The sequence below is a fragment of the Electrona antarctica genome (assembly GCF_951216825.1).
Source record: "Electrona antarctica genome assembly, chromosome: 7".
Lineage (NCBI taxonomy): Eukaryota > Metazoa > Chordata > Actinopteri > Myctophiformes > Myctophidae > Electrona > Electrona antarctica.
Window position 1 is genome coordinate 40,056,581 of NC_136812.1, and position 27,270 is coordinate 40,083,850.

At 42.8% G+C, this 27,270-nt stretch overlaps 2 protein-coding genes across 2 annotated transcripts in view; one reads left to right on the forward strand and one right to left on the reverse strand.

Moving 5' to 3' along the window:
• Window positions 1-16,499, forward strand: part of pex5la (peroxisomal biogenesis factor 5-like a) — a gene marked incomplete at both ends in the record, with an annotated part of 143,379 nt that extends 126,880 nt beyond the window's left edge. The window contains 7 exons of the mRNA XM_079507094.1: window positions 2,118-2,234; window positions 3,982-4,125; window positions 6,920-6,990; window positions 9,907-10,119; window positions 11,546-11,708; window positions 15,443-15,600; window positions 16,298-16,499. Of these exons, the coding sequence (XP_079363220.1) occupies window positions 2,118-2,234; window positions 3,982-4,125; window positions 6,920-6,990; window positions 9,907-10,119; window positions 11,546-11,708; window positions 15,443-15,600; window positions 16,298-16,499 (1,068 nt within the window). The remainder of the gene's footprint in view (window positions 1-2,117; window positions 2,235-3,981; window positions 4,126-6,919; window positions 6,991-9,906; window positions 10,120-11,545; window positions 11,709-15,442; window positions 15,601-16,297) is intronic.
• A 9,090-nt stretch (window positions 16,500-25,589) lies between these two features.
• The window catches only part of usp13 (ubiquitin specific peptidase 13), a 45,446-nt gene continuing 43,765 nt past the window's right edge, over window positions 25,590-27,270 (reverse strand). Inside the window, exon 21 of the mRNA XM_079507102.1 lies at window positions 25,590-26,892. Within this exon, the coding sequence (XP_079363228.1) occupies window positions 26,796-26,892 (97 nt within the window). The 3' untranslated portion in view covers window positions 25,590-26,795. The remainder of the gene's footprint in view (window positions 26,893-27,270) is intronic.

Sequence of the window (27,270 nt, forward strand, 5' to 3'; positions counted from 1 at the left end):
ATAGGCGGCAGGTAATGAAGGCTAGGGTAGACTAAGCCTTCCCAAATAGTCTAGTAGCCAGAATGTGAACCCGGACATGTTGAGTACACCAACGTTTTATGTTATAAATGTTTAGTATGGGTCCCCAGCATGTGGAAACTGCCGGATGCTAACTTGCATATGTTGAGCAATTTTCATAATTGGCATAATATGTGACCATACCATTAACAACCTATAGAAGGTTATTATCATTATTGTCATTATGCTGAATCCATTCCAAGCATTAGTTTAGCAAAAAATCATTGGGCTAAAAGCGGCCATTGCCGTCATCACAAATGAAATGATGTCAGCACAATTGGCCAAGTGGGCATGGTCGTTTTTAGCCCAATGAGTTTTTTTTGCAAAACTAATGCTTGGAATGGATTCAGCATCATGAAAACTTTTGCCTTCTATAGGTTGTTAATGGTATGGTCACAGATTATGCCAACTATGCAAGTTAGCATCCGGCAGTTTCTACATGCTGGGGACCCATACTCAACATTTCTAACATAAAACGTTGGTGACTGTACTCAACATGTCCAGGTTCACAATGGGGCTCTATGGGCTGGCTACTAGACTAAAATGTAATGTTGAGTATTTTGCTGCAGGCTACTATGTGTGAGTGTTCAGTGTTGTCGCAGCAGGCCCCTGGTGACAATCAGGTGATTATGGGTAGGCAGGATAAAAAAATAAAAAGCGTTCCAAGTATCCAATCACATCCTGATCCCGCCACAGAGAATCCTTTTGTAAACAACCGCCTGCCAATTGCTTTGTAGTGAACACCGGCAGCGTGCTGTTTTGTAAATTGAGTCTAATTTCAAAAGCATGGTGGCAGCGATAGTGCACTATAATAAGCCTGAAGTGTGTCAGAAAGTAGCGATGCCGGCAGTGATGTCCACGGAGGTGGGAGAGACTGTACCTTACCCAACTTACAGTGTGATGTGGATGGACTAAAACCAACGCAGACACTATGTCTAGATTTTGGGAATCTCTCCCTGTCAATGGTCATGGAAGACATGGAAGGACACATTTATTCTATTATAGAGGGTATGCGCATGACATCATCATCATACCCGGAAGTTATGCGGGAATGCCTACTGTGTGGCAAAAAACTACTTTCTGGCCTTGACAGGCCATACATCCAAACAGAAAGTCCTATTTTGGGCCTGGGCCGTGGCTCAGCGGTCCAGGCACCTTGGCTGGTAATCCAGTCTGGCAGTGTGCCGTGGGTTCCAATCCCGATCCCGACGGCCTTTACTGCATGTCACCCCCCCCCCCCCATCTCTCTCCCCATTTCCTGTCAGCCTACTGTCTGTCCCTCCATAAAAAAATAAAAATAAAGGCGAAAGCCACAAAAAAACATAAAAAAAAAAGAAAAGTCCTATTTGATTGCATTAAATTACTAATTAATTCATTTTGACACTCACTTTCCCACTCGATTTGCCACTCGATCTGCCATTCACTTTATCCATGCGCATACCCTCTATATCCATTAATGCAGGGGTTCTCAACGTTTTTGGCCGGGGACCCCCGGAAATGCTTTGGCAATGTCTCGGGACCCCCGCCCCGCCCCCTCCCGACCCCCAATATAAATTGACTGCTACAATAACCTTAAACCATTTTGGGCGGGAACCCCTTTTGGTGTTTTAAGCATTGTTATAATTTAGCTATTGAAAAATAGCAGATCTACAAGCTCATAGCGCACCACCGAGTGGCGCGCTACGAGCTTGTAGGTCTGCTATTTTTGAAAAAAAGTGAAAATAAAATTAAAAAATAAATCTTTTTTTTTTTTTTTTTTTTTGAAAATAATTTGGGGACCCCCTAAAATAATTTGGCGACCCCCCGAGGGGTCGCGACCCACGGGTTGAGAACCCCTGCATTAATGCACTGCTGTCAGAGATCGTTGCAAAGGACCAAGAAACAGTCCTGAAACATCTACAGCAGTGATGTCAAACTGGTGATCCGCGGGCAATCTGCGGCCCGCAGACAGTATACTATGGCTCCATTGTGTGCTAAACATTCCCTTCCTCCTTTCCCACTCCATTCTTCTGTTTTCCTCTCTCTCCCGATACATCCTTCCCTCCTCCTTTCCCCTGCAGTCAGACACAGAGTTCTGGGACAAGATGCAGGCCGAATGGGAGGAACTTGCGCGACGAAACTGGCTGACGGAGAACGAGCAGGCGCAGATTCCATCCTCGGTTTCACCTCATGAGAAGGCCAGTATTCAGAATAATGATTTGTGTTGATGAAAATCCAGATTCTCATATTGCTTGGGGATGTTGATGCTGTACAATTTACAGCATCAACGTGATAGAGAATCTAGACAGTGGTGGACAGTAGTGGTGGATTTATAAGTACTGTGAGGACCACAGAACCTCATGTATGGTTCAGAAAGTCAATGTGAGAGAATAACTTTAGATCTACAGTACTGTAAAAGTCATACCTGGGAAATGATAAATAAAACAGATTATGAAACTGTTTATAAGAGCATAATTCAACTCCTACACTGACAAAATGAAAACACTATCAAACCAGAGCCTTTTCTAATTATATTTATATAGTACATGATATTCGATGATGAACGGTGATTGAGTGATATTTCTTCCTCAGAATAGATTTGCAATAGAAAATGATCCTATGTGGATAATATATGCAGGACTTCCACAACATATTGCATACATTCGTATTTCATTTAGTGTAAAGATAATATCCCAATACTATGATAAGCTAATGATTAAAGTAGCCCCTAACTGCAATACTGACTGTAAACTGACTGACTGTCACTTCAATACTACAATAACTAAACCACGCAGTTGCTGCTGCACATAATTTGACCCTTTTTGAATGTAGCAAATCAGAAGAGATCAAACGTGTGGGCTTTCTGCTGTGGAGCAGCATGAGTTCTTAAGAGAAGGGGCCGTTTCAAAGTCGATGATTTGCATCGCTCTGCAAACAACACACCAGGATAATCAAAGCCGGAAATTGCTAAATTTAACATTTCAAGAAAACGGCTGAATCCCACAGGAGCTTTGCTCATGCAGGGTTGATGTAGAAAAGATCAATTCCTGCTACTGCAATTGTGCTAAAGTATACAACTGCAATCATCTATTAGTTGAGCCGCAATGTGATTGTAATGAGGTCTGTTTATGTATGCATGTCACTTTGTCCGCCAGTAATGAAAGTTCTAATCAGTATCTGACATACTGTATGGCGCAATGTAGTGGTCAAGCGTCAAGGAGGTCACATTGTCGTACATTACTTATTATTCATTATTCATTGTACTCGTAGGATGAGACTGATTGCATTTGAAAGCTGGTCTCACTTCCCTGCCTTGAGTTCCCTAGATGACGTCGTGGACCGATGTAGACGTTTAGCATTTCACAACTCAACAATGTCCACCTCTAGGAAAAAAAAAATCACACCTGTGTGAACTGAGTGGTGCAACTCCCCTCTCCCCCTGCCCCCCTCTCTCTCTCTCTCTCTCTCTCTCTCTCTCTCTCTCTCTCTCTCTCTCTCTCTCTCTCTCTCTCTCTCTCTCTCTCTCTCTCTCTCTCTCTCTCTCTCTCTCTCTCTCATTAGCAGGCAACAGTGCAGCACTATCTCTCTCTCTCTGTTTCTGGCACAACAGTGCCACTTTTGCCCCTACTGGTACTCTAAACATAGTAACATAGTCACATAGTCGTCACATAGTCACATAGGTTAGGACGGACATTGCTGTTCCTTTGAGTGGTTGCACCACTCAAAAACGGCCCCATTCTTAAGAGTTTGTGTGTGTGTGTGTGTGTGTGTGTGTGTGTGTGTGTGTGTGTGTGTGTGTGCGTGCGTGCGTGCGTGCGTGCGTGCGTGCGTGCGTGCGTGCGTGCGTGCGTGCGTGCGTGCGTGCGTGCGTGCGTGCGTGCGTGCGTGGGTGCGTGCGTGCGTGCGTGCGCGCGTGCGCGTGTGTGTGTGTGTTTTTAATGACAGGGTTATTACTTCCACACGGATAACCCTTATAAGGATTGGCCCAATGCATTTGAAGAGGGGCTGAAGAAGTCTAGAGAGGGTGATTTGCCAAACGCTGTGCTGCTGCTTGAGGCAGCAATCTTGCAGGACCCCGTTGACTCCGAGGTGAGTGGCTGTGAAGAATAGCACTTGCACACACGTGCAGAAGTCCTTCTTTCCTTCCTTATCGAACTAGACAAGTTCAGTAAGAGCTCATTTATTTCCAGCTATGGCCTCTGGGAGTTGTTGCAAGATAAAGGAGATGTACTACTGTATACTGTACTGTAGAGTTCAAACAACATATCGCTGTCCAGTACTCCCACCGTCTTGTACAGGCAGTGTCTTGCTCAAGGGCACTTCAGTATTGGCTCTACTATTATTCTCTATTACAGGTATGCAGATATGAACCAGCATCTTTCAACAATTAACCACAAAGGCAGGCCGTTCCCAGAACCCTCAGGGTACTGCTGTCCCACACACTCAATCACACCCACTCACTGCAAATCGCACGCACGCACGCACGCACGCACGCACGCACGCACGCACGCACGCACGCACGCACGCACGCACGCACGCACGCACGCACGCACGCACGCACGCACGCACGCACGCACGCACGCACGCACGCACGCACGCACGCACGCACGCACGCACGCACGCACGCACGCACGCACGCACGCACGCACGCACGCACGCACGCACGCACGCACGCACGCACGCACGCACGCACGCACGCACGCACGCACGCACGCACGCACGCACGCACGCACGCACGCACGCACGCACGCACGCACGCACGCACGCACGCACGCACGCACGCACGCACGCACGCACGCACGCACACACACACACACACACACACACACACACACACACACACACACACACACACACACACACACACACACACACACACACACACACACACACACACACACACACACACACACACACACACACACACACACACACACACACACACACACAGCGAATGTGTCAGCAACAAGCACCCCCACACTTAGCCAAGAAAGGAATCACAGACTGTGCCCCCTACAAGTCTTGCAGGGAACACAAATAGTCTGTTAAGGGCAAGGGAATTTATATTTTTTTTCACCCCCAGGTAATATAATTGTTTACCGTAGCAAAGAATACACTGGCATGAATCATATTCCCAGTGAGAGTTTCCATTTGCCCAATGGGCTGAATTATAATGCAATTTCCTTCATGCATTCTCCACATTTCAATAGAAGTGACCTCTTTGCCGCCTCATAGAGCAAAGCCCTCATACAGTACACTCTCCTTCCAGAATGTACAGAAGTGTGCGGGATATTCTGAGGAGAGGATTATCCTGTGGTGCACGGAACTAATACGATTCCAAAATGACTCCCTGAACGCTTGGTGGCTTATGGCCCTGCTGTGAAGACCGATGAATCGTTCCCAAATAGATAATTACCCCCCAGCCCCACCCTGCATGCCTCCTCATTAACACACATTCATGTCTTGATTCATACAGTTGGAGGCCATCGATATTGTCCTTTTCTTTTTGCTGAGGTTTGCGTGATCTGAGCAAAAGGACAGTTAACCCATTTTGGGCGGGAACCCCTTTTGGTGTTTTAAACATTATGTTATAATTTAGCTATTGAAAAATAGCAGATCTACAAGCTCATAGCGCGCCACCGAGTGGCGCGCTACGAGCTTGTAGGTCTGCTATTTTTGAAAAATCGTGAAAATATTTATTTCAGAAAACTGGAGGATTTAGAAGGATTTTTTTTAATTTTGAGGTCAGGCCTAAATGGGTCAAATGATAAGGGACAATATCGGTGGCACCCAACTGTAGTTTTGATACCTTATGTATCATTAACTGGGTGTCAATGCCAGATTGTAACAAAGCATCACAGAGAAAATAATCAATGCAGGTTGGTGAGCGTGAGAATTTAAATGAATTACAGCATCTCATCAACATTGATTTCAAGTGAAAGTTCAGATCAAAGCTGCCTGCATGCAGTGCAATCATGTTTGCTTTCATCCAGGTTTCCAATTCCCTGATATAGACAAACCTTGTCTCAATAGCGTTATACTTCATCAGTCAGTAGCAACGCCAATCAATCCTGAGTGTTCATTTAATACGAGTGAAAATGGACTAGGACACACATAATAAGGCCCAATTAATGACATTGGCTAGCTGCCAAGTGCCAACAACTTACTGTAATTAGCCTTTGACACAGAGGATTTATTCAGAACTTTGTTGCCTAATTGAGGAACAGTGTGATTCATTTCAGATAACTTCACCATTTTCGCACCTAATCAGAAACTCCTCCAATGTCAGAGGAAAATCAACTCGTCCTTCTCTGCCTCATGGGGTAGTGACCAACACATTCTGCTAATATTGTTACTGTCTTTGTCTATGGTTGGTTGGTCTACACCTACGGTATATAACAGCAATACATTCTGGGGGCTGAACTAGGGAGATGTTCCTCAGCTCTGTCTACTGTGATCATAGCTTACATTTTGCTTATCGGGAGTGCATATGTCCTATTGTCCTTTATCTCAAGTAACATAGGCTGCCAGATTAAATCATCAGGATTTAATATGCACCAAAGCTAATCATTTTGCAAATGTTAATCATATTTCAACATGTTCACAGGACTTTGTGAACTGCGGTTTTGCAATGTGAGACAGATTTGAATGCCTTAACATCTCTTCTCCAATGTTCTCTCCAAGACGCTGGCATGCAGTTGCTAACACGGAGCACAGTCGTCAGCGTGTTCCATAGGGATAGGCTTAAAACTACATTTACATAACAAATCCTCTTGGTTGTCTCATAGGTTGTCATGGGATTCTGTAATACCCATATCATTCTACTGTAGCCTATATATAGTCCAGGTGACACCACTGCTGTTCACTGTACGTCTCCCACCAGGCTTGGCAGGTGTTGGGGACCACCCAGGCTGAGAATGAGAACGAGCAGGGAGCAATTGTCTCCCTCCAGAGGTAAGGAGGAACAACTGCATGTGATCCTGTTTTATGGGGAAAAGAATGACAGAATGACTATAGAAACTACTTCAAATATCATAAAGTCTAAGATGTCATTTTATCCAAAGTTCCCAAAGTCTCAATCGTTGGGAGGACAAACGCACGCACGTACACACAACACAGCATTTCAACAACAAAATCACAAGCAGACAAAAAGATTGAATTGCTGTGCAAACAAAACGGTAATTCATATGGTTCAATATGGCATGGTTCAACTGATTTTGGCCCAGGGACCACCATCCTGACTAAGAGCAACGTGGGGACCACCATCCTGACTAAGAGCAACGTGGGGACCACCATCCTGACTAAGAGCAACGTGGGGACCACCATCCTGACTAAGAGCAACGTGGGGACCACCATCCTGACTAAGAGCAACGTGGGGACCACCATCCTGACTAAGAGCAACGTGGGGACCACCAGTACTGTGTTCATAGACCTATACCTGACACATTAGTTATGGGCATTCATGCACCATTCCATGGGTTAAGATTATTATTATTATTTTCTTTTCTTCTTGTTACTCACTAATCACACTATCACAGGCTACATTCATGAGCTGGACAAAAACAAAACTATCATTTTCAAAGATGAAGATGAATGCATCAACTATCACATTAACCTGACTCTGCCAGATTGCGGCAGTATTGAGTTCACAAGTTCCCTCCTCCTGCCTGCATCTGGGCTCTCTCAAGCAAAAACGATGAACCCGGAAGCAGCGGGAAAAAAATCTGATATCTCCATAATAATTTCGAATTGTAATTTTGTTAGGTTGTGTTTACATTTGCGCTGTGGCACAGCTTCAATGTCATCAGTCTCGCGTTGATCCCGCCTCTAGCGGACGCATACGGCTTCGGAGTACATCGTCTCTGCCCGAGAGAGACCAGACTCTCCCTTCTGGCAGAATGCAAATGTTGTCCAGCAGGGGGAGTGGTTTCACCAGGCTACTATCACATACAGCGTTCAATTCCAGAGCCACAAACAGTTACTGAACATGTTTCATTGCCACTCAGTCATTGGGTCCCAAAATGACAGTAATACTACACCAGCTTGAATCACACTAGTATACACACAGTACACACAGCATACGACACAAGCAGCAGCAGCAGCAAAGAAGCAAACAACACATGTCCTACCTTGAGCCCTGTAATTGATGCCAGGGTCAAACGTTGGCCCCAGCTGGCCAGTACTCACTTAGCCTTGGATGTTTAGTACTGCACAGTGCACATAGCATTCTGGTGTAGTGCAGTGATCAGGGATTTAGGGCAGGCTCTAGGGTCCAGCATTCACAGCATGTCACAGGAGGATGTACTCAGGGCTGAGAAGAAGCTGAGCTTGGGAGTCTGGGGTCATCACCCTGGCTGGTGTTGTAATGTGTACCTGTGGAGCAGGTTGAGAGAGAGACCATAAGCTTTGAATATAAGGAAGTAAATAAGGTAAAAAGAAAGAAAGTGAGCCACGTACTGTACACTGCACCCTGTCTCAACTCACTAGCACAGCCTGTATACGTATACTGCATCCTTACAACATATACAACCTAGTAGTATACAACAACACAGCCTAGCATAATGTAGGTGTACTTATGTTACGTTATGTATGTAATGTTAGTTTTATATTGGATAAATACATTTTAGGAAGGAAGCCGTGGGGACTTTGGACATGCCTGGACTAGGGTATGCCTTGAAATAAATTGAGATATAAATCTACATGTGCAATTCAGGTTGTACATGAATTGCACATGTAGACATGTAGAAACACACACACACACACACACACACACACACACACACACACACACACACACACACACACACACACACACACACACACACACACACACACACACACACGTAAAAAATCAGACCTGTCTGAACTGAGTACTGTACTGTACTGTACTGTACTGTACTGTACTGTACTGTACTGTACTGTACTGTACTGTACTGTACTGTACTGTACTGTACTGTACTGTACTGTACTGTACTGTACTGTACTGTACTGGCTCTCCTCCCTGGCCTGTGTGTGTGTGTGTGTGTGTGTGTGTGTGTGTGTGTGTGTGTGTGTGTGTGTGTGTGTGTGTGTGTGTGTGTGTGTGTGTGTGTGTGTTAGGCTGCACAACAGTGACACTGGGGGGGGTCTACTTTGTTTTGGCTAATTAAATCCAGGATGGGTTAGTTAAGCTTAAACAACACTAATGGCTCGATAAAACGTGTTTAGTGTTCGTCCCAGCGGTGTGATATCTCATGTTGTGAGTAGACCCATAGATGCAAGTGATTCAATTAGTTAAATCGTTGCTTGCAATTTCATGTGTCTACATGCGTCTACTCGCAACCGTTTGGTTGCAAGGAGTTGCATGACGACCCCAGCGTATACAACACTGGATAGTTCTCAACCTTTTAAAAATAACATTGAATCCTGTAGAATCCTGCTGATTGTCCTATACTGAAAATGATACTTTTCTACTTCCCCCTTTTCCAGATACAAAATGGCAGAATAGTTATATGACCAGTGATATTATGTAACTCCAAACGTCACTACAAATGTACTGTCCATTTCTAGCTCTAGTCCTATAGTGGCGAAATATGATGCCTTTAGTTTGAAGTAAGAATCCACTGATCAGTCACCCACAACATTTTCCCTAACTGCAAACCAAATGCAAATGATCTAAACCCATTTTCTACAAACTGTAACAGCAACCAGCACAAAAGGGCAAAGATCAAGAGAGAGTGCATCACCTACAACCTGACCCAGTGATAATTAGCCCCTCCGGTTGTTACTTTACCCCAGCCGATCCCAATTAATAACCCATCAAACCAAGATTTCCCTTTGAACTAAATGCAACAGCCCACGCCTCCCTGACTTAATGCCTCCTCCGTCCAGGTGCTTGGAGCTGCACCCCAACAACCTCCCCGCTCTCATGGCGCTGGCAGTGAGCCTGACCAACACAGGGATGCGTCAGGATGCCTGCGAGGCACTGCTCCGCTGGCTTAAGCACAACCCCAAGTACAAACATCTGCTGAAGGGGAAGCCTCACCTGCTCGCATCTCCCAACTCCAATCGACAGTCTCGAGCGTCCACCATGGGCAGAGAAAGGTAAGAGCATGGCAGTGGCGTGCACAGATAGACACTACTTTTGGCAATGTGCCCTTTAGAAAAAAAAGCTTTTAATATATTATTTAGGCCCCACAATCTATAAATCTCACACTATTAAGGCAACCGGCCGGTTCCACGTGCTGCACAAAGTGCCCTTTTTTCCACTTGAGCACCTGCCCCTCTAAATGTCTGTGCACGCCACTGATGGAGGCTGAATAGATCAGCAGGGGATATAATATGCGCTAGTGCTGTGTGTTGAGCTGCGAAGTGATGCAACAACACAATTGTTTGAATGTGCGACTTTATGTATCGCATAGAGTTAGCCATGGTTCATATGACGGGACTGTCATGATATTCATGACGTCATGTTCCAGGGCTAGCATACAGTATGCCAGCCAGGGAGTATACTGAAGGGGCTCAGCATACTAGTTTGTCTTGTTTATTTATTCTGTATCAGTTGTGGTAGCCACAGATTACTCCATCGGAGTGCATGTGACATGCTAGATCTGATCACAGTCTGTCAAAATGGTATATGCGAGATTGCGAGTTATATGGTTCCCAAAAAAGGTCCAAAGTAAAAAAAAAAGATGAGGTGGGAGACCACTGTATAATACAAATATATATATATTCCTTCCAATACGCATCCTGACCTTTACAGCGTTTTTTGTAGGCACACAAACACATTTTACTCTACTGAGCGAAGACATACACCGTAAGGTCTACTCAAAGCCTATCATAATGACTACAACAGTCATAATTTGGTCCATGACATGTGCTTGGCTGAGGAGCCACTGGGGCGACGCTACCATCTGCAGGCTTATAGTTAGGGAAAGTTAGATTACATGAAAAGAGCTTAGGGGGTCCCGAGAGGGGCTAAGGCAAAGCAGTTCACATGTAGGAGGTTTATTCCAAACCAACACAGGGAAATCACATGGAACAAAACGAGGAATACAATGAGTTCTGAGTTCAAGGAAAACAACAGGGTGCATACCTGTATAGACACAGGGAACCAGACACATACTACAGGCTAGACACTAACAGACAACAGAACATTAACACAGGTGAACCAGATAAGCAATAATCACAGGGTAGGTGAGACAACAACACAGGTAACAAAAGCAACAGAGGAAACCAAGAGACAAAACATACTACAAAATAAAAGTAAAACTCTAAACTGCAACTAAGACAAAACACAACTAGGCTACAAAATCAAAGGAAAACAGAAAAGCAAAACTAAAGCTATGAACAACTTACAAGGAACACTATAAAACACAACAAGAAGAAAAACACGGATCGATTGGCCCATTTCTACAATAGGGTATTGAATGAAGTGTAAAATGTGAGTACTTTTCTTCCATCACTATGTCAGTACAGCACACAGTATGAGGACCACTTATAGGTGCATGGGTGTCCACTCTGTCCACAGCTCTCTGCAGCCTGAAGTGAGGGAGCTGTTCCTGGACGCGGCCCGGAGCTCAGACACTATTGATCCGGACCTGCAGACAGGACTAGGAGTCCTCTACAACCTCAGTGCTGAGTTCAACAAAGCGGTGGAGGCTTTCAATGCTGCCCTGTCTGTGAGGCCCGAGGTAGAGAGACAGACACGCACGCACGCACGCACGCACGCACGCACGCACGCACGCACGCACGCACACGCGCACACACACACACACACACACACACACACACACACACACACACACACACACACACACACACACACACGGCATTGGATGGCATTGGGGTCATCTGGTGAAAATTAAGCCTGCTCATATAGGGGCACGTTAGTCTGAATGCCTTAGCTGTAATCAGCTGTCAGTCAGCTGATTGTATTAATCAGCCTAGCTATTCTTCATTCACATCTCAGCTGACCGTTACGTCACACATCCATACTCCAATCAGAGCTCACGCCCTTAACGGCTCTCGGCTTCACTACAGCTGCTTCACTGCTTCACAGACACTTCTGTTGCTGCTTGCCTTCCCACCCCAGCCTCCACCTTTTGATCATAGTCTGGCGTAGGCTGAAAAATAACGCACAAAGTACAGTTTATCTCGGGTCCGAGATAAACTGTAAGTATGGAGGGTCTACGTGAGGTTAAACTGAAGTGACATTGATAAATTCCAAATATCAAAATATGCTGAGGCACTTTGCCACGGCACCCACTAATATGGTCTAATATAATAGCACAGTGGCTGCATGTTTAAAGAGAAGGGGATAGGGCCCAGAATACTTTATTGGGGAGTGCCTTAGTCAATATCAATATCTACTGTTTGCGATACATCACATACAGTTGGAGGCCATCGATATTGTCCTTTTCTTTTTGCTGAGGTTTGCGTGATCTGCGCAAAAGGACAGTTAACCCATTTTGGGCGGGAACCCCTTTTGGTGTTTTAAACATTATGTTATAATTTAGCTATTGAAAAATAGCAGATCTACAAGCTCATAGCGCGCCACCGAGTGGCGCGCTACGAGCTTGTAGGTCTGTTATTTTTTTAAAATCGTGAAAATATTTATTTCAGAAAACTGGAGGATTTAGAAGGATTTTTTTAAATGTTGAGGTCAGGCCTAAATGGGTCAAATAATAAGGGACAATATCGGTGGCACCCAACTGTAGGCCAGGGGTGGGCAACTCTAATGATAGAGACAGAGGGGCACTATATTTCCACGCTCACTCCAGAGGGGTGGGCAACTCTAATGATAGAGACAGAGGGGCACTATATTTCCACGCTCACTCCAGAGGGGTGGGCAACTCTAATGATAGAGACAGAGGGGCACTGTATTTCCACACTCACTCCAGAGGGGTGGGCAACTCTAATGATAGAGACAGAGGGGCACTGTATTTCCACACTCACTCCAGAGGGCCACATTGCATATGCTGTCGGGCAGAAACCTCTTATCTCCTTTTTTGGTAAATGAATGCCTTATACTGGCCTGGGCCGTGGCTCAGCGGTCCAGGCACCTTGGCTGGCAATCCAGTCTGGCAGTGTGCCGCGGGTTTGACTCCCGATCCCGACGGCCTTTACTGCATGTCTTCCCCCCATCTCTCTCCCCATTTCCTGTCAGCCACCTGTCTGTCCCTCCATAAAATATATAAAATAAAGGCGAAAGCCACAAAAGAAAAGGAAAAAAAAAGAAAAATGAATGCCTTATACTTTGTGATTCTATGTCACACAGAAGTAGCACAGATACAGATCTACAGTACATGCTCAAAATGTGTTGGGTTTTGAGCTTGTAGATCTACTATTTTTCCTATATTTGAATTGGAATCCTAAATATATTTTGCTATTTTTGAATTGGAATCCTGAAAAGTGACATTTTAATTTAATTTCAAATGCATGTAGTTATACTTATGTTAACTTTATGAACTTAAATGCAAATACATTGGACATAAAAAGGACAATCTTTTTAATACTATAGTCATTAAGCTACTAATATACTGAAGTAATTAAAGCATGTTATGTTTGCATGTTTTGAATTGTAACAGCTGAAATCAATAATATACCAGCATTCAGATATTAACCTGCAGGCCGCATTAAGTGAAGGTTCGGGCCGCATGTGGCCCCCGGATCGCTAGTTGCCAATGTATGACCTCCTAGGGTAACAGAAAACGGTCTCACAGTTAGATATGAGCGGAACCAATTAAGGAAACAGAGAGACCTACCCATATATCAAGTCTGTAAATTAAAATATTGTGGTCAGTTGTGACAAATGCACCACTCAGATATAGCTGGGCAAGGATAGCCACTTGTTTAGTAAGTATATGTAGCAATTCTAAGGTTGTTGAATATTTTTAATAGAGGTTTTATAACTTTTATTACTGTGGTTGAGTCAACACCCAGGCTGAAATTGATCTAAAATGTTGTTCTGGTACCTTCTTTTTATGTAGCTCATTAAAAACTGTCTTCTCCAGAGGTTCACTGAGGATTAAGGTTTGGGGTATGCCTGACTGTAGGAAAGAGTTTTTTGATTGCATATTAATTGTATGCTATAGTTTGTTTTCCATTATGAAGCATAATGCACACAGCGTGCGTGCGTGTATATATATTAGAGAGAGAGAGAGAAAGAGAGAGAGAGAGAGAGAGAGAGAGAGAGAGAGAGAGAGAGAGAGAGAGAGAGAGAGAGATTTACACTGTTCATGCACACATGTATCTCACACACACATGAGATCTAATCTAACTCATCATTGCCAAGTCTGTCAATACAAATGCATGACAGTCTCAAAGCAAGGAAGGAAGGAAGAGCAAATGCAAGCAGGTGCCGTGAAGCAGCCTGTCACTCCAACAAGCTCAGAAAAGCGGCCTCATAAACTTTTGACTCGTCCTCAATCCTCATGAAGACGTTTTTGAACATCGCGCGCGCACACACACACACACACACACACACACACACACACACACACACACACACACACACACACACACACACACACACACACACACACACACACACACACACACACACACACACAAATATCACAAATCTTGCATTGACGCATCACGTATCATTATGTTCCCTCTCAGTAGAGATACCACACACTGGTAAATCCACCCTCACTCAGTCCCTGCTCCCCCCCCCTGCTGGAAGACTGATCTCTAGACAATGGAAGATACTGATATCCCACTGCCAGGCTTAGGCAAAGTCAAAGTCCCCGCTTTACTGTAAGCAGAGCGGGGACCTCCAGGTGGGACACACAGCCAAGGACAGGTTGCGTGATGTAACTTAGCTCTCCCCAAATGATCTCTTGAAAATACTGTTATTAGTTCATAAATGATACAGGAATAATAACCGAGAACACGTCCCAGTGGTGCTCAGTACGAGAGGAATTACAATAATTTGTGCATCCAAAAATGACAGGAAAGAGAAAATTATAGCTTGCTTCTTTTAGAAATGTGTTTTCATGCTTGGTTGCAACACACTTGGTTTCTGAACACAGCTGGTTGCTGAGTCGGGGCTCGGGTTGTTCTACTTCCGTAACTAGCATCCTTTCTCTAGCTTTCACATTTTGCACTACATTTTCGTTCGAGCTTTTGGCCAGTTTCGTTTTTATTTTATTTAGATAACACAGTAGAGACAGGAAATTGAGGGCAGAGACAGGAAGGATAGTGCAACACAGTACATACAACCTGCCGAAAAACTAATACAAAACAGCCAATGACTTGACAGATGGAGTCATGTGCCAAATTGTATCCATCTTCTCAAGACTGACAGCATCTGAGAGCGCAGAGCACAACACCATGGAGTATTATCTGGGCTCAAAACAAATCATCTTCCATGTCTGCCCCGGGGCGATTTCCCTGGCCGCCTGTCCTCTCCCCCCTACAGGACTATTTGCTGTGGAACCGCCTGGGGGCAACCCTGGCCAACGGTGACCGCAGTGAGGAGGCGGTGGAAGCCTACACCAAAGCCCTGGAACTCCAGCCAGGGTTCATCCGATCCCGCTACAACCTTGGAATCAGCTGCATCAACCTGGGGGCACACAGGTGGGTCAATAACCCATGCCTGGGGCATCAGGAGAAACACTCCCACCCAGCTGGCACTGGCATTAGAGCAGAGTGGGTGAAGACTTTTTAATGTATCGTTTGAAAATAAATACATTGAAAATAACATATTTTCAACTGATAATGTTTTAGTTAGAAATCGTTGAATACATAATGCAATTTGAACTTTAGGGCTGTTATTAATTGGGTTGGGAATGGGATAATGGCTGGGTTGACGGTGACTCGGTGAGAGAGTCAGTGTCTGTATATGGGTATTCTAGCCTAGGAACATTGTGACAGGAGTATTAGCAGTACTCTGCAATTCCATACTGTGAAGTTGAAAACGTTATACAGGGAACAACCAACAAACCACTGCTTAAATGGCAGCTTACATGCTGTATACAACCATGTTAATTTGCTGCTTTGAGGGCAGCTTTTGAATTCTGCTGTCAGGGCAGCTTAAGTAATGCAGATGTTTAACAATAATTAGAGAGAGAGAGATAATTTAACTTGAGAGTGTAAAATGAAACCAACTGGACCCGGAAGGAAAAACCAAAACCACTGATCTAATGTTTCCAAACAACTCAAGCTGCTGTTTTAACTGTTGTTACCCCCCCCCCCCCCCCCCCCCCCACACACACACACACACACACACACACACACATCTCAATCCCCACACACACACACACCACACACCCAGGGAGGCTGCAAGCAACTTCCTGACAGCCCTGCGTCTGCAGAGGAAGAGCCGGAGTCGCCAGCTGTCACACCAGGTGATGTCTGGAAACATCTGGGCTGCCCTCAGGATAGCTCTGTCCATGATGGACCAGCCTGAACTCTTCCAGGCCGCAAACATCGGTGACCTAGACCATCTTATGAAGGCCTTTAACATGGATATATGATGCACTGGGAGGTGGTGGCATTGACGTAGACACACGCACGCACGCACGCACGCACACACACACTGCCCTCTGCCTACTCCCCTTCCCTCACCTCCAGTCCCCTCACAGCCACCGAGGTACACATGTGTACAGATCAAGAACAAGAACTGGGCTTGATGTTTGACATTTTTCATGAACTACAGTCAATGATGCTGTTTGTTTTGTGTCTGTTTGCACCCCAAGTACCTACACAAGAGTCATGGAGATTGTGGAAGTGCTTGAAGTGACTATACTTTGCAATGGATTTGCACTGCAATTTGTGATTTCCCCCAAGAGCACAAGGACAAAGGCCAGGGATTCTATGAGCAATGCCTTAGAGAACACATTAAATTAAAACCTGACCCATCCAGTGGAACAGAGCTGAGCTGAGAGAGACTGGCATGTACGGTCAGTCGGACGGACGAACGGCCGGCCGGCTGGACGGACGGGCGGCCAAGCAGGCAGCCAGTCAGGTGGTGTGAAGAATTAACAGTGAAACATTGCTGTTTGCAGAGCAGAGCTATGGTATGGTTTCTTAATCCAGTTATTTTTAGAGGTCAGGATTGTTTCGCCAATGTTAAAAGACGGATTCAGTGAGAACTCCAATTCTCTCCCTGCTTGGTTTCATACTTTATACTGCATGGAGAACATTTTCACTACCTTTTGCATTTTTTCCAAACAGATAACCTCCTCAATCCCACCATGTGTGCAAGCCAGGTTGTAAAGCCTCACTCAAATGCATGCAAACAACCATACCATATTTATTTACACATTTCTTATCGTAACAAAATGCTAAGCCATTCTGAGACAGGGTTGGAATCTTTGAATAACCAACATTCGATGAGCTTTAATACGGCTCTCTCAACCATAAATGTTGTTGTTGGTCTTGACTCTTGACTCTTGGCTCCTCTCCTTTCTATTCTTTTTTTCCCCTGACAATATTTGAAGAGACACACAAAAGCAGTGCAAGGTGCAACTACAAAAGAATAGAAAAACATGCTCCCTTGACACACCTCATATTATAAAATGTATTTTCATAGATGCTAGACCAATTACTTTAAATCTAGTAATGAGTTGAGTTATAGGCATCACATCTTTATATTTAGTTACAGCAAGAAGTAATGATATTACAGATGGGGGCATATGGGTGGAATTTTTGCAAACAAAGAGATATCAAAATATAATACAGTCACTAGAATTGTTTGACGTTTGTGACGCCAGTACTGTAGGATTAGCACTGTGATGTCAGTATTATACATTTCATATGGGCATGAATACAGATATCTCCATATATGGGCATGTATTGATGACATCAGATATCTCCATATATGGACATAAAAGCGACAAGGATTATACAGAGTAGTCTACAGAGATCTCCATATACAGTATGGGCATATCAGTCGGATACGCGGTGTTGCGTAGCAGCCCGAACCCCTAGTAACTTAAAATCGTCTTTAAATTGTGCTTCTTGGCTAAACACCTCTGTGTTAGGGCCGATTCATACTCCTATTTTACCGCTGTTTCGGCGCTGTAGTGCCGAAATGATTTCGGCTTGTCAGAAATTTTCAGTAGCACCGAAGAGCCGACTTTAGGACGGTACCTGCCCCCCCGAACCTCAAATGACGTCACATTGTAGGCTCTACAGAGCCGAACCGACTTTTATTCGGCTCTAAAATAGGAGTATGAATCGCGCCTTAGCGCACCGTTGCTATATATAAAGTTACTCTGGAAAATGAATGTTTCTGCTCTTCACCATGCAACAAAGAGGAAATGATCGATTTTCCTCTGTACTGTAGCTAATCTCCATGGCATTCAACTGCTGTTTCCTGTCTATGTGATGAGGTTTTTATTCCTATGAAAAAGGTCACATTTTGTGTTGAAATTCTAAATTGTCAAGTCGCCCCTGGCTAGGGCTCAATGAACCATATGGAAGTGCTGTCTGTGCTTTGAGAGGGAGCGATATCAGGATCTACCAGATATTCCACTACCACAGTGCTTTTTGGATGTGAGAATAAAACCTTTGGGATAGCAAACTTGGCTAAACACAAACAAAGTTACAACTGTATGCATTTTCAACTTTCCATTTATGGACAGTTTTGTGGGATGTTGCTCATTCAGCAAAACTGCAAAGAGCCTTTTTTTTTTACTACTCTCATTTTGTCAAGGCAGACAACGAGTCAGTGGTTCATTCGACAAAGAAAAGGAAGCACATAATGAAAACTGCCATCCACCTTAAGTGGAGCTTTCATGTTCTTGACTTTCAACCATAAAAATGTAGCTCTGTGAACCCTGAACTGAATTTAAATTGCCCAATTCATTGCACATCAAGGTACGTACACTGCCAGAGACATTTAATTCTAACGTTCCCCAGGAGTTATTCTCCAGGAAAGTCTGGAACTTTGATGCACTTATTTTAGGATCACTTAAAGATGTTATGTCATCTATATGTCATCACATCACAATGCACGGCCTTTGAAAAGACAAATGTTGACTTATAGTGGGTTCAGACAGGCAGATGAAACGATGCAAAAAGCGTTGATTTGGAGCAGCTACATGTATCATTCCGTCTTTGCAACGTCATATCACTGGCTTCCATTGACAATGAATGGTAGACTGCATCGTAACCATAGAGTATATATATAATAGAGACTGAACTGGCGCGAAGCTCCGCCCCCCCAGCTATTCATGTCAGTGGAAGTTGCTCAGTGGCGTTTTGAAGCACCCGGAAGACTGCCGGAAGTCCCTCCCCGGACCTCAACTTTGAGGTCCTGGGTGACGTAGGGCAACCGAGCGCTCAATGTTAAAGCCCAGCTGCACGGGGTTTCCCGGTCATGAATCCACGGGTCCGCCTGTAGTCCCTCCTCCTACCACTAGGAACCAGAGCTTCAACGTTGAATAGCCTCACTGGCCCCTTGATCGTAACACTATGCCTCTCTACATATAAGCACAGATAATGGTGAAAAGCAGGTCCTGAACTGGCTGTCTGCCAGGTGCAGGTGCCCTCTCGTGACATCACCTGCAGTGATGTCATCCTCTGTTAAAGGGAAGATGGTAGAAAAACAATACATTATACCTGGTTTGCTAAAGGTGTCTATGAAGAGGTGTATTAGCTAATTTGTTAATGGTAAAACTAAGGTTTTGACAGTCTTTGTTAAGGCGAATAATAGCATGATGTAACATCGGTGATTGTTTTGTCCGTGCTCAGCTGTCAAACCATTTATTTTATAATTGTTAAATATCATACTTTTTGTATCTATATTTTTAAAAGCTAAAGGGGTGTGGCCACCCTTCTGTTTTAGGCCGTATTTGTACCTCCAGCAGCATGCAACACGTGAGTTGTGGAATGTGCGTGGAATGGACACTGCGCTAACACTTTGCCCACCTTACATCCATTAGATCCTCAACTCAAGTCCAAGAAAACCTTTTCACTTTAAATAGTCAACTTCCTTGTCCCCATAAACTGCTGACTAAATCTACTTCCAATAATTCCCTAAAAGGCAATTGTGAGCATAGTCTTCAGCTATGTTAAATAGACCTTTGTTCCTTTGTCAAAGTAGCCTACATGTGTTCTGTCCCTCAACTGTACATACTGTAGAACAAGGCACCGGAATATGATGCTTGGTAACTTGTGATTTTGAGAATCACAAATTACCGGTACTTATCTTATGGGCTCATACGCCTTTGTTTTCTTTTCTTTTTGTTTATTTATTTTTTCTTTTTGAATGAAGATACCATAGTTATGTAGAAATTGAAAAAAACTATTTTTTTTTTAGCTCTGTGTACAATACTACTGTGTACACTATAGGCTACTGATGTGCATTGAAATAAGTTCGTGAAAATGTCCCTTTTCTAGAACTTACGTCTGTACCTTCTCAGGTGTGACAGCCCTAACTACAACGCATGCTACTGAAGGTCAATCGCATGCTACTGTAGATGCTCTACGCTTCATCTTTGAATGCCATTTTCAAATGTTATGCATGAGTTTAATGGAAGTGCTTTATTTGAATCCAACTAACTCAAAAAAATGAAGAATATCATGAAGTTACCTTGCAATATTTCTACGATGCACTTTCAAAATCTGCAACACTATCTGCAAGTGGTGTGTGTGCAGTATATATTCTGAACTTATTGTACACAGGAAGCTTTTCCTTTCTTTAGATCAATCAAGGCCCAAGCAGATAATTCCTGATTTATACTTGGTTGCACAATGCGCTGTAAATGGTAAATGGTGCATTTATATAACGCCTTTTATCCAAGGCGCTTTACAGAGATTGTGCATTACATTCACCCATTCATACACCGATGGCAGCGGAAACCATGCAAGGCACCAACTAGCACATCGGGAGCAATTAGGGGTTCAGTGTCTTGCTCAAGGGTTCGAACTGGCAACCTTACAGTTACCATCCAGAAACTCTACCCCTGAGCCACCGCCGCCCCGAATATAGCAGTTCAATATAAGCTCACAATGCGTCGCTATTGAGAGCTTATTATTGGTTATATTCAGTGCACACGTATAAATCAGGCATTAGTGTGGAATGTTGTACTACCTTTTCCAAATATGCTGATACCTTGAACTAGCTTGAATACATTGCCACAACAGGGCAATTATAACCGTTTTGTACTAGTTATGATTAGTTAATCAAATGAATAAATGAATCAACAACACTAACCACACCCTATGAAAGTTATAAACAATAGCTGACACATTTATAAGAATATCTGGAAACACAAATTCATATGCTATTAAAAAAGGTTATACATGTTTTTGAAGCAATAGCCTATAATCTTTTTGGATTGTAATGATGACGCAAAAGTTGCATGCATTATGCAGTCCACATGCCCATTGAGCTAAAAACAATGAATCTATCAGTGAAGCTCACATAATATTGTGATGTCCTCGCCTGTAATGTGTTATAAAGCAGTTTTACATTTGAATGTGCTCACAACTATTCATAGATGGACATTAGCCTATATGTTTCTATACTGAGCATTATGTTACAACCTCCATTCAATGGCTCAATTGGTCTAATATTTTATTACACTGCCAAATGTTTTTATTTTTTACATGTCAGGTTTAGAAACACAATTTATGAAATCATTTACAGTATTATTAAGCAACAAATAGTAAGATGCCTAGTTGTCTGTTGGCTTCTTAAGTATCATCCATAATGATGGAGCATAAATGCTCGTATCCATTCTTTAGACCGAGTCTTGCTAGACCTCCATGAAGTCACATAAAGTGCTTCTCCAATGCTTCTTGTTTGGGTGCCTTCCCCTGTTTATAAGCATCAGAGTTGTAAAGCTCTGTGGCATCAAGCTAATTGTTATATCCTTTGTAGGGTGTGGTTCTATTTAACGTGCCACCTGTGTATTTAGTCTACAACACGTTTCTTTCTCTGTGTATGCCAGGTTTGTTCTAGTTTATCTATCCATACAGGTAGGCCTATGAATGAAATGATATTTTGATGCAAAGAATGAACTTAGAAATGATATACTTTCATATACTGTAATTGATAGTTTACTGAAATACCTATAATGCTTATTACTCTCGCTGTATACCTGTAAACGACAAGAATTGCATTAGCACCTTTGAGATATACGATCTGAACGTAATATTTTAAAATAAACTCTTGTGATATGATCTTGTGTCTTGAGTTCTGGAACCAAGTGCCATACTTAAAGGGCAAGACTCTATATTGTCTGAATCAACTTTTTGTTATTTACGTACTTAAAAAAGACTTTGAGAGCTGTTTCAGCGTACAATGTAAGTCAATGAGGAGCATATTTTGAATTATCAATTTCTAATCACTGGAGCAATTATTTTTGATTTCTTGTCCACATTTGGAGTTACATCATGGCAAGGTAACCCAAACCTCTACCAAAGTGGTCTTTCCCTTTAAATAACAAGTAAAACAAAATGTCACGAATTTGTTCACCCTGAAAGAAATATTAGCGCCATAACTCAACAAAGGTGTAGTTTATTAACTTATCCAAGCATTGCAAGTTTTTAGTACTATTGGGTATATTGGTATTACAGGGGTATTAACATACCGTTGCCATACTGCATCCCAAGCAATATTTGGATAAACGCATACATTACAAAAGTCAACTTTAAATATTCCCTTCAAGAAAACTGTATGTAATGAAAACTACAGAATTGGCACAAACATGTTTGCAAAAAGGCAAAAGGGAACAAGGTTAAAGTAAAAACAGGTGAAGTACCTTTTTCAACATTTAGTTAAATGAAAAAAAGAGAATAAACTCACAAAACTACAATTGTACAAGCCAAAGGACTAATGTCAACACTTAGTGCACACGCAGACGCAGACCGTACAAAGGCGGTTTGTGACACAAAAGGTAAACCTTTCACAACTTACAGAGAACACAAGAGATAGAGAGAGATGATAAAATGAAGGGAAAGCTGAGATTGAAACAAGGACAAAAACAGACAACATAAATTAACCAGCCATCCTCTGGTTCAGACTACAGCAGAAAGAAGAGGGGGAGACAAAGGTGCATGGAAATAACCAGAATTGCACAGTATATGAAAGTCTGAAATCCCTTAGAATGAGCAAGCCAAACCTCCCATGGAACAGAGAAGATACATTCTACTTATTGTCTCAGGGTGTGTATGTGTATGTGTGTGTGTGTGTGTGTGTGTGCGTGCGTGTGTGTGAATGAAAATTATAATTGATAGATTTTATTTCCGTGTCTGGCTGCCTTTCGCATCCCATCCCTTACGGGATTATTCAGACACAATTTACAATACATTATATTTCCTGTGACAACACGCTGACACCAAAATGTAATAAATAAAAATGTGTGTGTGTGTGTGTGTTGGGGGTAGAATCACAAGACTTGCATAGAAAGAGAGGCCTAAAGGCCTATTCATACTCCAGCTTTAGGTCATGCGGTGACCACCGTGGTGGTAAGCGACTCACCGCTCACCCAAACACATCTCTCTGTTTTTACTAACCACCATTTCGGTGGTCACCTTATCACCTAAAACTGTAGTATGAATAGGCCTTAGGAAATAAGAATGTCCCAATGCATATCATGTAGTTGTTATGGGGGATACATTTTAATGAACATTCTGTTCCAAAAACAACTCGGGGGTCCCGAATTCTACTTAGTAATCAACATAAGGCTTTCCTGGGGTGGGTTTCTATTGTTGTTGCAAATCTAGCTTTTGAATATATAGACAGGTAACTGCCCTCAAAGTTTATTTTCAGATATGGGCAGAGCAGTTTAATATAATACTGTTACACAGCTTGCCTTCTCTTTGATCTTAAGAATGTATACCTTAAAACCTATGAAACAATAGAATAAAAATTTAGGGAAATTTAATAAATAACTTTAGTCGATTTGGGCTAAATTCCATCATTTCAACAGTAAGCTATTGCTATTCTTGTTATTGTCTTCTAGCCTTCTGGTTACGAAAATGTGTTTTTTGAAAACCACAGTCATCACTGCATCTCCGAATCCTGGAACAGGTGTTTGTCCCCTATATTAATGCATCACTACACAATAACTGATATATTTTTACATTGCCTTGTCAAGACCTACTAACAAATAGTAAAAAAAGATTCAAGTGCCATGTAACACAGACTGAATGCTGTAGTTAGAACTACAACAAAGCTACACTGTAGGTGTAGTTAGAACTACAACAAAGCTACACTGTAGGTCTGTCATCAGAAATACAACAAACTAAGGTATACAGTAGTATACTTAGGTATTGCATCTGAAACATCATCGATGGAGACTGACTGTAGAATCATAAATGCCTACTTGTAAGTATGGTACAAGCAACAATACTGATCCTATCTGGGACATAAACACCACAGCAACTATGTACTGTACATGAGTAGGAAGAGACAGTGAGTGAGTCATTGATTGATTCAGTATAAGGTGGTGACTAAGCACCAAAGGGCCAGTTCTGTGTTTGATATATCCGAGTAATAAAGCTGAAAATCAGATTTTGGTTGCAGTGAGTACCATCACGTCTTACATTCAGCACTGCCACTGCACCATGTCTTTAAGTAGAAGAATGCACAATTGTAATATACCTGCAATAGTGTATACATTACTAAGTTGTAATGCATATTGCCACAGTATAAAGGCAGAAAACAGGTTCAAATGCATCAATACATTCGCTAATTGATGTTTTTGATTAATATACTGTTTATATTTTCTTTTTCAACAGTTGGTTAAAATAGCTATAAGCAATAATATGTAAAAATGTAATGACCTTTTTTATTTTTTAGGTATTCAGACAGCCAGCAATGGGTTAAACGCTCCCCAACAAAATGTAGTGTCTGTGACACCCATAGTGTATTAAAAGGATAGAGACTGAACCGGAGCGATAGCCCCGCCCCCCTGTTGTTCATTTCAGTGGAAGAACCGTCTACTTCCAAATTCTTTCGATTTGGGCACCAAAATTTGGCGCCCAAAATGCGGAAGTGCAAACGGGCGCTCAATGTTAAACCCCAGCTGCACGGGGTTTCCTAGTCATAACTCCACGGGTCCGCCTGCAGTCCCACCACTAGGGCCCAGTGCTTCAACGTTGGAGAGCTGCACTGGGGGCTTGGTGACACCTCTAGGGGCCGCAATCTGCACAAAGATTTTCCTAGAATCTTTGTCATTGGTTGATCATTTTACGCAGAAAATGACTAACCAATCATGAAGTACACCTAGAGGTGACACAGAGACATTTTGGGAGCGTTTAACCCATTGCTGGCTAAATTATAAAATAAAGAAAAAGAAAAAAAGAAAATGGGCCCTCCTATCTAAACTGTGTAAACTTGGCCTGTTGTGCCTGAATACTGCATGACTTGCATTATTTGACTTCCTTCAGCAAAAATGAAAAGAAACAAATGAGCCCCTGCAGGATGGAGGACATTCCCCATACAATATGATGTGGCAAAAATGGGCATAACTGAAGCCGTCTGAAAGTTTAGTATGAATTGTATAATGTAAAACATTCAGCTTTTTCTCCTTTTTTTAAGTCGAAATTTTGGTTACCACATTCTTTTTCACATTCAAATCATATTGCTTCAGGAGCAATATGTTAAATAATCTTCTTTTTTTTCTTTCTTTATGAAACAATAAATACAAAATATTAAATTACCGTACTTTAATGCCAGCTGTCATAGTGCAGAGCACATTTTGCACTGACAATAACAAACTTGCATGTAGATTTGTTTCCAGTCTTGAAGCATTTCTCCTCCCCTTCATTGTGAACCATGACAATTCACCCTTTGTCAAGTCCCGCCCCTGGTTGTGCCCCTCTTCGCAACCATTGGTTGCCGTTTCGTGTTTGGACAAAAATCCTTTCTCTCCATCCACTACCATTGAAATAACGTGTTTTTCAGTTGCTTCGTATTTATATTCTGTGCACTCAATTCTTATTTTAAACTTGGTGTCAGTAAAAAGGAACATCACAGGTGATTGGGCATATCTTGTTTGTTTTTAGTTTTTTCCAAAAATTATGTTTTAGCAAATTCAACATAAACAAGGTGGAACCAGGGCGGAACAAGGCAGAAAGAGCCTGCTGGTTAGTCAGTTAGGGACCAATCAGAAGGCTGACAAAGGGTGAATTGGGGCAATTCTTCCACGTTCTTTGATCAAACCAAAACATGCTAGTCAACATGTTTAGAATTCCTTATTCCTTATGTCCTTTCAAGTTTCCCAGGGGATGTAGAACATTCAGATGTATTTCCACACCGTGAGATAATGGAGAAGTCCCCCACAGCAAAGCAATTTGTTGATATTTGTTGTTGCCAAGTTTTAAGTTGGCAAATGTTAAGGTCTGGCAAATGTCAGTGTAAAAAAAAACATACCACTGAAAAATACTGGCAGTAGCTGAAGGCAGAAAGAATGAATACTAAGATATGTGATATTATGTTGCTTATATAGCACTCCAGTCATGGAAATTGCACACATCCCTCTGTACCTACACTGTAGACAAAAACACACTTAAATACACATTTAAAGCAAAACACAATAAACATAGACGCACCAGCAGCACATTGCTTTCCCCTTTTTGATCACAGCAGTGTTGAAGGATTCCTGGTTGTTGCTCAATGACATCATAGTACGTGGAACCGTTCTCCCCTCGGCTGGTGTGAAGGGGTTATTTCCACCATTTTCAACGGTAGCTAAATGCTGCTATTATTGTTGATGTTGTCTCCCGGTCCTCTGGTTGGGAGAATGCAGTTCTCTGTAAGGTTGCACGGTGGAGGGGCGGGGTGTTGGGGTATGGGCTGACTCTAGCTCCCTCTAACTGCTAGACAGTCGATGGTAAAAGTAGATGTAGCCCAAGTCTTTAGGAGGCCTTTCAGACAAACACACTTTGTGGTCGTTGTAGATCACCCACCTGGAAGGAGGGAAGGCAGAACATTAAGGCCCGACTAACACCTTTACATCTAGCATACAACATTGATGCATGCTAGATGTATGAAAGGGTTTGTTTACATCTTGCCCCAATGCATTTCCAATGGAAGTCACATGGTTTGACACAACATTTGTGTTGTACGGCTTTCGGCTGTGTTTCGACTGCCCCCCTCCCCCTCATACAACACAAATGTTGTGTCAAACCATGTGACTCCCATTGGAAATGAATTGCGAGCTTGCATCAGTCAATAAGTCTCATGCATCAGCTATACATCAATCTGTTGCGAAGGTGTGAGTCAGGCCTAAGAGGGGCCGCCGTTTTCTGTAAATTGTGTGGATTCACCTATTCACCTGCTATGAG